This window comes from Prunus persica, chromosome G4 (genome assembly GCF_000346465.2).
Source record: "Prunus persica cultivar Lovell chromosome G4, Prunus_persica_NCBIv2, whole genome shotgun sequence".
NCBI classification, from domain to species: Eukaryota; Viridiplantae; Streptophyta; class Magnoliopsida; order Rosales; family Rosaceae; genus Prunus; species Prunus persica.
In genome coordinates this window covers 17245077-17256792 of record NC_034012.1, presented here as the reverse complement: position 1 = coordinate 17256792, position 11716 = coordinate 17245077, and the positions used below count along the sequence as shown (strand labels likewise).

Below are 11716 nucleotides of genomic sequence, written 5' to 3'. Positions count from 1 at the left end.
GCAGTCGAAAACGAATATCCACTCATTAAACAATTGTATAATTTTCATTAACTTCAAAAAAGAATCACAATATCCAATTAGAAGCTGTGTAGCCAATTACAAGCAACTAAAACTGCAATACAGTTTTTGCAAAAAGTGCAACGCAGAAACTGACTATACATTCGCTAAACCATATCTAAAATAAAAAATTGTCAAAAGAGAAGGAGTGTTCATATAATAGCCTTGCAAGTCTTCCTATTGTACCCAACAACACTGCACCGACTGCATTTCAATGGCCTTTTAAATTCACCAAAAACTTTGATCCTCTTTGTTGGTGGTCTTCCGGCTGGCCTCTTTGTAATTGGCGGAAGCACAACTCCAGCTGCAGAACCATTGCTGCCCAATCCTTTCCCAATATCTGGAATAGGAAAAATAGGACTCTCATAGGCTTTTCGAAAGAAGTCGGTTTTGTAGTAACACTCCACGTAATCATAAACTGAATCTCTCTTTGCTAGGATTGTAGCCACCGCATGTGTGCAAGGAAAACCGTCAATTTGCCAAAGACGGCAAGAACAAGTCCTTTGCTCAAGATCAACCATCACAGAATAATCAGCAAATACTTCAAAAACAGTGCAATTAGAACGACGAACTGCCCAAGTCCTACCTGCCTCCGCATTTTCACAGAGTCTAGTTTCCATCTCCGGACACAAAACTGTTGTCCACTTCTCCGCTTCAATTTGTCGTTGAGAATTCAATACCATCAATTTCTGTCGAATCCTTTCTATCAAAGGTAGCACCGGCAAATCTCGAAACACACCAACCCAATTATTAAAGGACTCCGCTAAACTCTTTGCCATCTCCCCATAACGCATTCCTTTGAAAAATACGTTGGCATAGTGATCTCTAGACAAATCAGATATAAATGCCTTCACTTTCGAACTCCCAACAATCACCAACTCCTCCATTGCTACCTTAAACTCTTCCTCCGTAACAGCATATGTGCATCTACTAAATAAATTGATAACACGGTCTTGGAGCAGTTTCCCATAACCTGACTTCGGGTACTTTGATATCAAATTCTGTCTGAGGTGATAATAACAGTAAGAATGAGGCCATCCGGGAAACACAAACCCCATTGCATTTAACAAACCTTGATTGCGGTCCGAGAAAAAGGTCACCACTCTCCCCATCGGTAGCAATATAGAAGCCAAATGTTGAAGAAACCAAGTCCAATTCTCCTCTGTCTCAGAATCAACAACTCCAAAAGCTAGAGGATAAAACCTTGCAAAACAAAACCAAAAGCACAAGTATACGCAAAAAAGGGAAACTGCAGTGCAGTTTGTGAAAACAAATCTGCTCAAATTTGAAAGGAAACCAAAAGCCAAATCCATGATCCAAGTACTAAAACTAAGTTTAAAACACATTTAAGTTCATGAGCAGTTACAACATTCCCACAAACATGCAAAAAATATTAATAAAATCGAATTATGAAACAAGAAACTGCAATGCAGTTTCTGCTAAAAATTGCAACAAATGAAAATCTGCAATACATTACAGTAACCATACCTTGATTTCCATTCTTTCTCGAAGCACAGAGAAGCTGCCACTTGTACTTGCTCTTCAAAAACGTAGCATCAATGAACAAAAAGGGTATGCAATATTGAAATCCAGCAATGCAACCGCCAAAAGACACAAAAAACCGTCGAAAGCGATTAATTCCAGCTTCACAATCAAGAGTGCAGAGAGAACCAGTGTTAGTTTCCTTTACGGCGTCCGCATACCACACTAACTCGTTGAAGGACTTCGACTCATCACTGTGAACGTCCAATTTAGCTAACTCTTTGCCAAACCATGCCTGGTAGTATGAAATGTCTATACCATAATAATCTTTGAACTCGTGTATAATCTCAATTGGCTTTAGCTCTGGTTTTGCACGAATTCTGTCCACAATGAGGGAGGACACCACACGAGACCTCATCATCTTACTCTTTGATTCCCGTATCCGACCCGCACATGTATGAACATTATTTAACGTTCGAATTACAAAACTGCCAGTAGCTTCACAACGAGAAGCATAAACACGCCAGCTGCAACCCTCCAATTTCTTATTCGAACAAACAGCAACCACCCGCTTCTTGTCATTGCCGGCATATAAAAAATTAAATCCTACTTCAAGAGCGTACTTGCACAATTTCAACCGGAACTCCTCTGCACCACCGTCAAACTTCTGCCCCACATGATGTATGTATGTCTCCCACTCATTCGACAACAAAGGCTTAGCACTTGCTCTCTTCAACCTGCCCAAAAACTCGTTTCTGTCTTCGACAGTACTAGAACACGACGACTCGCCCTTTTCACATGCTATCAACTCCTTATTTACACAAAAATCACCACTATATTCACTGCTCCCGCATAAATCCTTCACTAAAATATCAACAATCTTCTCATTTAATATCAACAAAAATGTCCTCATCAAGTCCAAATCGCTATCCGTTTCTAGAAAACAACTCGGATAACTGGGCACTGAATACCGTAATGTGAAACAACCCAACTGCAAACCCCTAAACCTCAGACACAAAGTCTCCAAAATATCAACCATGGATGACTCTGATGAAACTGAAAACATGATGGTTTCCGACTTATATATGCACTTGGCAATGACACACACCTCCATTAGCCTTGAAAATGCAAACAAAACAACAAACAAAAACAGAAAACAATTAAAATCACTAAATAATGTACATGAGCAGTTGTAACATTCCAATAGAAGTCCAAATATTAGTATGAAATCGAATTATGAAACAAGAAACTGCACTGCAGGTTATAGTCAAAAACTGAAATAACAGAAACAACATTGCACTTTATGTGATAACATACCCTTAAATTTGAATAGAAACCAAAAGAAAACCATGTTCAAAGTACTAAAACTTAGATAAAAACACATTTAAAACACATTTAACTCCATGAGCAGTTGTAACATTGCCTTTATGAAACCAGAAACTGCAATGCAGTTTCTGCCAACACCCCAACAAACAGATGCAGTTTATAACAGAGGAGGCAAAACAAATCGAATAGAAACCAAAAGGAAACCAAGTTAAAAGTACTAAAACTAATATCAAAACACATTTAACTCCATGAGTAGTTGTAACATTGCCTTTATGAAACCAGAAACTGCATTGCAGTTTCTGCCAACACTCCAACAAACAGATGCAGTTTATAGCAGAGGAGGCAAAAAAAATCGAGCCACAAGATCGCGTCACAAAATCGAGCCACAAAACTGAGCTCGAAAAACCCAAAACTGACAGATTCGGCATGATAATCGAACGAAAGATTATCCAATTAGAAGGAAACAAACAAACTGCACTGAATTTTGGAACAGGATGCGGCATGATAATCGAACGAAAAAGATTCGGCATGATAATCGAACAAAAAAAATGACAGATTCGGCATGATAATCGAACGAAAAAGGAAGAAATAAAAGGAAAACCAACCAGAAAATTGAGCTCCAACGGCGAGAACGAAAACGAAAACGAACGAAATCTGCTGCCAAACAAACGAGGACGAAAACGAAACAGAGAGAGAACAGGCTCGCGCCTTGTTTAAACATTCAGGGGCAAAAGCGTCATTTACTTTGTAGGTTTACAAATGGGCCAAGCTTTTTAAGAATAAGGGTAGAATTGTCTTATCAGTTGTTATTTTTTACCTGGCCCAACGAATCTGGGCCTCTATTTGGGTTAATCCAAAATAGTAGTTTTTTCCTAGGTATTAAAACTAAAACCAAAATATCCAATATCTTACAAACTAATTAATAAAGTTAATTATGTCTAAAACCTAATTTTTCTTAAATTTTAAATTAAATTTATATATACTAAAACCTGATATAACTAGCCACTATTCCTAAGAGCAATTCCAACCTCATACCAAATTTTATGAAAGATCAAGTTCGACTGATACGGAAATGGCATTGGCTAGTAGGTGGAAAGTTTTGAATAAAGAGTTAGGGAAATGAAGAGATGTGTGGCAAAAGCGCGGGACAACCATCAGAGTAAAATCTTAGCAATGGGGTAAATTATTTGTAATTTATGTTTTATTAAATTTAATGTTCTAATTATTATTTTTTTTAATGTTTCTTGCATTTCCAATTTTGTTTTTAATAGATTATGCAAGCACAAATGTGGTTCGATGCCATTGGCCAAGGCAGAAAATTTTTCAACCATGAATAATGTTGGGAGGTGGTGAAAAATTGTTCACGAATCAGAATTATTCTCACGGGTCTGACTGTTATGTTGAACGAGATGTCACTCCATGATTCAACGGCATCGGATTTCCCTTTGGATTCCCCGATGAGTCAAGACTCACCAATTCAAAAGGAGTCGAGGCCTATTGATCGAAAGGCGGTGAAGGCGAAGAGAGGGAGTACTTCTAGCAATTATACTGCAAATTTTTTGGAGCAAATTGCAAGGAACGGCAACATGAGAATTGAGTTAGACATGAAAAAAGATGAGGCGGAGAATGCAATGAATGAAAAATATGCAAGAGAAATTGAGTATATATGCAAACAAGACATTGGGAAGAAGGATCGGGAAACCATAACCATGGATACAAGCCATATGTTCCTGAAACAAAACAATTTTGGAAGCTAGAACGAAGGGATATTATGAGAAAAAGACTTTTCCGTGACGATTGACCTAGCTACACCGATTGGTTAAATGATCAAAACTATTAAGTTAGTTTGCTTGCCTTTTATTTAATTGTATTGCTTGTTTTGTATTAAAGTAGTTGTAATTCTTGTCTTTTATTTAATTAATAGTTTTTTTTAATTAGTTGTGTTGCTTTCTTTTTTTTTAAGTGAATAAAGAAATCATTCAATAAAATACATTTTTATTCAACACATTGTATACATCAAACAAAACATAATTATAATTTTTTTAAAAATAAAAAATAAAAAAAATCACAACCAAAGCATAATTCAAAACAAAATACAAATAAAACATACATCAACACAAAGAAAAATTAAAAACAAAGCATCTTCACTTCACTTCATTCACCGTTATTACCTCTTACTGCTCATAAGTGCTCCATTAAGTCAACTTGACGCCGTTCGTAAATATAAGATGATTGCATCTCCGTATATTGATCAATCATATGGTTCATGAAACAACCGTCCTTAACCGACGGTTCATGCTCTAGTGGTTGTTCATTTGCTCCCATGTGCCTTTCATAAATTCTTGTAAAGGTGGTGTTCATAAGATCGGGTTCGAACATGTCTGGAGCATCATAATCATACTCATATTCTATAATCATGTTATGGAGGATGATGCACGTCATCATAATGTTTCACAACACCTCCTCATCAAACATACACATAACACCCCTAATAATTGCCCACCGAACTTAAAGGATATCAAAACACCTTTCGATATCATTCCTGTAACCCTCTTGACAGACAAAAAATAATTTTTAGGCCTGACTATACTATTCTACCATGCACTTCAATACTGAAGAAGACAAGAAATAGCAGAGAAGGGAAAGCTGTCAGAGAAAGCTGGCAAGCACTCGCATCTCTCGAGCAACACAGACCACTAACCAGTCCATTGAAAATTGAAACATCTTTGCAGAGATTCGCGTTACTCAACATAATGACCTTGAAGAAATCAAAGGCCACGCCCCCTTCACAAACAGCACAATAACTTTGTTTGTTCACCACACCCATCTGCTTCCATCATACACTTTCCTTTTCTAATTTTTGGATAATCTTTCTGGCTTAAAAACTTGAAGAATCCGAAATTATCTTCGTCTCATACATCAAGTCGGGAAACTCCAATCAGAAAAAGAAATTCAGGTAGTTTTATGTTGCAATACATGAATTCTTTTTCTTTAGTTTTTAACGTTTCATGCTGGAAGGAAGTGAAACATATTGATGTCGTGTTTGTTGCAGTTCCAGTGGGTTAGTAGAAATTTAAGAGAAGGGTCAGATTTTGATTGATGATGTTAACCATTTGTAAGGGCTTTGCTCTTACATATGCAACCAACAACCTCCAACTTCCCTTTCAAAAAGATATGTTGTTATTTATGGCATCAGGAGAGCGTTTTGGAATGGGCGGTTTCGGAAAACAAGAGGTACTATAAGTTTCAACCTTATGATTCTTTTTGTTTTGGTTTTCAAATAATAAATAATTGTTACATGAATATTGTTACATTTTGTTGTATCTGCGCTTTCAGTTTTTTTTTTTTTTTTTTTTTTATTTTGTTTTGTTTTTCTTTTGAAAATTTGCACTTCCAAATTTTCGTTTCATGCATTCTGGAATCTGGATGACAATGAATATTGATTTTGATTTTAAAAATATACATATATATTTAAATGACTAGTTATTAAGGCCTATATACAAATCGAGGAGGAGAAAATAGGGTTTACATGGACTTGGGTAAGAATTATTTTCAAAATTCAAAATTGTTTAAACAGACACTGCACTGCAGTTTTCGAAAAATATATACTAATAAATTGCCATTCAATGCTTGCAGTCTTACATGCAAACCTTTCTAGAGCATTGAATGACACATTGCAGTTTCTGTATTATACCTACTGCCTAATTTCAGACCAAAACTATAATATGCAATGCATTGATTACTATTTCTTTTTCTCTTTTTCTCTTCTTCTTTAAACAGGTTAATATTGTTGAAGGGTGGCTAGGATACATCAGACCTCAAGCACAAGCGTTCTTAGAAACTAGAAAAAAACAAAAACTTGGGAAGCAAAAGGAAGGGCCCCCTACACCTGTACAGAAAGACTTGTCCCTGAATGAAGAACTCACTCTCAATTGGATTCTGCAAAATCCATATCAGTTTCCATTTGAGGATAACACAGAATGTGCTCAACAAAGTTCATCTTCGTAAGAATTGTGTCTACTCAACCATTCATCATAGTTTGAAATCATTCAAAACCAAAAACTAATCTCGTATTCATTTGCAGGTTGGATTGCGGCATGTTCGGCATGTTTTACATGGATAAAATATCCCAAGGATAGCTCATTCCAAAAAGTGTAGACAAGAATTTCATGAATGAATATCGAGCTAAATACGTCACAAACCTCCTACACCACGAACACTGTGTAATTAATCGTCTCTAGTGATTTGCCTTTTGTTAACTCAAGACAATATGTATATTAATTCTTGTGGATGTTTGTAAATTTTTCTAGTTATGGTATATGAGAACATATTTCTTACACATCTAAATTGTAATATAATCTTGGAATAGGATACAACAAAACGAAAAGGAAACAACAAACTGCATTGAATTTTCTAGTCAAATATTGCAACAAATGAAATCTGCTCAAAAAATGTGAAAAGAACCCAAAAGCCAAAGTCATAATCAAAGTACTAAAACTTTGTTCAAAACACATTTAAGTAGGTCAGCAGTTGTAACATTCCAATATACTTGCAAAAATTATTCTGAAATCGAATTATGAGACAAAAAAAACTGCACTGAATTTTGTGGTGAAAAACTACAACAAACGGTAGTGCAGTGTATGCAAAAACATATGCTCAAATCTAATGTGAAAAGAAACCGAAAGGCAAAGGCATAATCGAAGTACTAAAACTAATATCAAAACACATTTAACTCCATGAGTAGTTGTAACATTCCCATAGACTAGCGAAAATTATTCTGAAATTGAATTATGGAACAAGAAACTGCACTGCAATTTTTGGTCAAAAACTGCAACAAACAAACGGAAACTGCAGTGCAATTTATGAAACAAAATTTGCTCAAAACTGAAAACAAGCATTGAATGGCAGTTAAAAATGAATATCCACTAGTGAAACAATTGTATAATTTTCATTAACTTCAAAAAATAATCATAATATCCAATTAGAATTTGTGTAGCCAATTAAAAGCAACTAAAAACTACAAAAACTGCAATGCAGAAACTGACTATACATTTACTAAATCATATCTAACATAAGCAATCGTCAATTGAGAAGGAATGTTCATATCACCGGCTTGCAAGTCTTCCTGTTGTGCCCAGCAACACTGCACCGACTGCATTTCAATGGCCTTATAAATTCACCAAAATCATATCTAACATAAGCAATCGTCAATTGAGAAGGAATGTTCATATCACCGGCTTGCAAGTCTTCCTGTTGTGCCCAGCAACACTGCACCGACTGCATTTCAATGGCCTTATAAATTCACCAAAAGCTTTGATCCTCTTCGTTGGTGGTCTTCCGACTGACCTCTTTGTAAGTGGCTAAAGCACAACTCCAGATGCAGAACCGTTGTTGCCCAAGCATTTCCCAACGACCACATGGTACAAGGAAAACCATCAATTTTCCAAAGACGGCAAGAACATGTCCTTTGCTCGAGATCAACCATCACAGAATAATCAGCAAATACTTCAAAAATAGTGCAACTAGAACGATGAACTGCCTAAGTCCTACCAGCCTCTGCGTTTTCCCACAGTCTAGTTTCAATCTCCAGACACAAAATTGTTGTCCACTTCTCCACTTCAATTCGTCGTTGAGAATTCAATACCATCAATTTCTGTCGAATCCCTTCTATCAAAGGTAGCATCGGCAAATCTCAAAACACACCAACCCAATTATTAAATTACTCGGCTAAATTGCTTGCCATCTGCCCATAACGCATTCCTTTGAAAAATGTGTTGGCATAGTGATCTCTAGACAAATCAGATATAAATGCCTTCACTTTCGAACTCCCAACAATCACCAACTTGTCCATTGCTACCTTAAACTCTTCCTCCGTTACAGCATATGCGCATATACTAAATAAATTGATAACATAGTCTTGGAGCAGTTTCCCATAACCTGACTTCGGGACTTCGATATCAAATTCTGCTTGAGGTGATAGTAACAGTAAGAATGAGGCCATCCAAGAAACACAAACCCCATTGCATTTAACAAACCTTGATTGCAATCCGAGAAAAAGGTCACCACTCTCCCCATCGGAAGCAATATAGCAGCCGAATGTTGAAGAGACCAAGTCCAATTCTCCTCTGTCTCAGAATCAACAACTCCAAAAGCTAGAGGATAAAACGCTGTAAAACAAAACCAAAAGCACAAGTATAAGCAACAAACGGAAACTGCAGTGTAGTTTATGAAAACAAATTTGCTCAAATTTGAAAGAAAATCGAAAGGCAAATCCATGATCAAAGTACTAAAACTAAGTTTAAAACACATTTAAGTTCATGAGCAGTTGCAACATTCCCACAGACTTGCAAAAGTTATTAAGAAAATCAAATTATGAAACAAGAACCGCGACAAGTGAAATATGCAATACATTACAATAACCATACCTTGATTCCCATTATTTCCGGAAGCACAGAGAAGCTGCCCATAGTACTTGCTCTTCCAAAACGTAGCATCAATAAACAACAAGGGCATGCAATATTGAAATCCAACAATGCAACCGCCAAACGACACAAAAAATCGTCTAAAGCGGTTAATTCCAGCTTCACATTCAAGAACGCAGAGAGAACCAGGGTTAGTTCCCTTTACGGCATTTACATACCACACTAACTCATTGAAGGACTTCGACTCATCACCGTGAACGTCCAATTTAGTTAGCTCTTTACCAAACCATGTGTGGTAGTATGAAATGTCTATACCATAATAATTTTTGAACTCATGTATAATCTCAACTAGCTTCAGCTTAGGTTTTGCACGAATTCTGTCGACAAAGAGAGAGGACACCACACGAGACCTCATCATCTTACTTTTTGATTCCCATATCCAACCTGTACATGTATGCACTTTATTTAACGTCCAAATTACAAAACAGCCAGTAGCTTCACAACGAGAAGCATAAACACGCTAGCTACAACCCTCAAATTTCTTATTTGAACAAACAGCAATCACCTGCTTCTTGTCATTGCTGGCATATAAAAAATTAAATCCTACTTCAAGAGCATACTTGCACAATTTCAACCGAAACTCCTCTGCACCACCGTCAAACTTCTGCCCTACATGATGTATATACGTCTCCCACTTATTTGACAACAAAGGCTTAGTACTTGCACTCTTCGACCTGCCCAAAAATTCATTTATGTCTTCGACAGTACTAGAACATGATGACTCGCCCTTTTCACATGCTATCAACTCCTTATTTACACAAAAATCACCACTATATTCACTGCTCCTGCATAAATCCTTTACTAAAATATCCACACTCTTCGAATTTGATATCGACAATCCTCATCATGCCCAAATCGCTATCTGTTTCTAGTAAACAACTTGGATAACTGGGCAGTGAATACCGTAACATGAAACTACCCAACTGCAAACCCCTAAACCTTTGACACAAAGTCTTCGAAACTTCAATCTTGGATGACTTTGATGAAATTGAAAACATAATGGTTTCCGACTTACATGTGCACTTGGCTATGATACAAACCTCTATTAGCCTTGAAAATGCAAACAAAACAACAACAAAAAACAGAAAACAATTCAAATAAGTAAATAATGTAGATGAGCAGTTTCTAGTCAAAAACTGAAATAAACGAAAACAACAGTGCACTTGATGAGAAAACATATCCTCAATTTTGAAAAGAAACCAAAAGAAAGCCATGAACAGTTGTAACATTGCCATACACTTCCAATGAAGTTTATGAAACTAGACATTGCATTGCAGTTTCTGCTAAAAACTGAAACAAACATATGCATTTTATGACATAAAATCTAAACGAATTCAAGTCCATCCGCAATTGTAACATTGCCAAACACTTCCAATGCAATTTTTGCTAAAAAACTGAAACAAACAGATGTCGTTTATGACAGAAATTCAAAAAACTTCGAATAGAAACCAAAAGGAAACTAAGATAAAAGTACTAAAACTAAATTCTAAAAACAAATAAGTTGATATAAACGAAAACAGGTTTTTAAGTACTCATACCTCAACACCTAGGACTGCCAAAAATCCCCGCAAATAAACAGCAGCTCAAAATCAAATATGATCGCAAAATGAAGAAGACATGGTTTAGCATTGAATGCCACATGATCGCGCCACAAAATCGTGCAACAAAACTGAGCTCGAAATACCTGAACTAAAGAGAACAGAAATCACCCAAAATTGACCCTCATTCCGTATGCAAATCGAACGAAAACGTAGTAGAAAAAAGAAAAAAGAAAAAAAGAAGAAAAACGAACAAAAACCTACCAACAAATTGAAGCTCCAATGGCAAAATGAGAACCAGAGCTCCAAAACCTCAAAGTCAAAGGAAAACGAAAGAGAAACCAAGACCAAATCATTTGTAGTTTAAACAGCCAGGGGTAAAAGAGTCATTTAATTTGCTAGGTTTAAAGATGAGCCAGGCTTTTTAAGAAGAATGGTAGAATTTTCTTTTCCGTTTTTATTTTTGAGCTCGCCCAACGAATCTGGGCCTCCTCTTTGGCCTAATCTAAAATAGCAATTCTTTCCTAGGTATTAAAACCCAAACCAAAATACCCAATGTCTCACATACTAATTAGTAAAGTTAATTATGTCTAATACCTAATTTTTCTTTAAATTTATATACACTACTATTCCTAATAGCAGTTGCAACCTCATGCTGAATTTTGTGAAAGATCGGGTTCGACTCGTACGGAAATGGCCATCGAAGTGGCAAAATTTTTAGCATTGAGGTAAATTATTTGTACATAATTTCCGTTTTTTAAAATTCAATGTCCTAATTTTTTTTAAAAAATGTTTCTTGCATTTTGAATATATATTTGTTAAATAGTTTAT

General features: G+C 36.1%; 2 protein-coding genes across 2 annotated transcripts; both read right to left on the bottom strand.

Annotated features, from left to right (window-relative positions):
• Positions 210 to 2653, bottom strand: LOC109948667. Its single transcript, XM_020562355.1, has 2 exons — positions 1546 to 2653; positions 210 to 1246 (listed from the first exon to the last, which is right to left on the bottom strand). The coding sequence occupies exons 1-2, from the start codon at positions 2651 to 2653 to the stop codon at positions 210 to 212; spliced, it is 2145 nt and encodes a 714-aa protein (XP_020417944.1).
• On the bottom strand, positions 8585 to 9705 carry LOC109948666. The gene is made up of 3 exons (XM_020562354.1): positions 9291 to 9705; positions 8901 to 9032; positions 8585 to 8829 (listed from the first exon to the last, which is right to left on the bottom strand). Exons 1-3 carry the CDS (start codon positions 9703 to 9705, stop codon positions 8585 to 8587), a joined length of 792 nt encoding a protein of 263 aa, XP_020417943.1.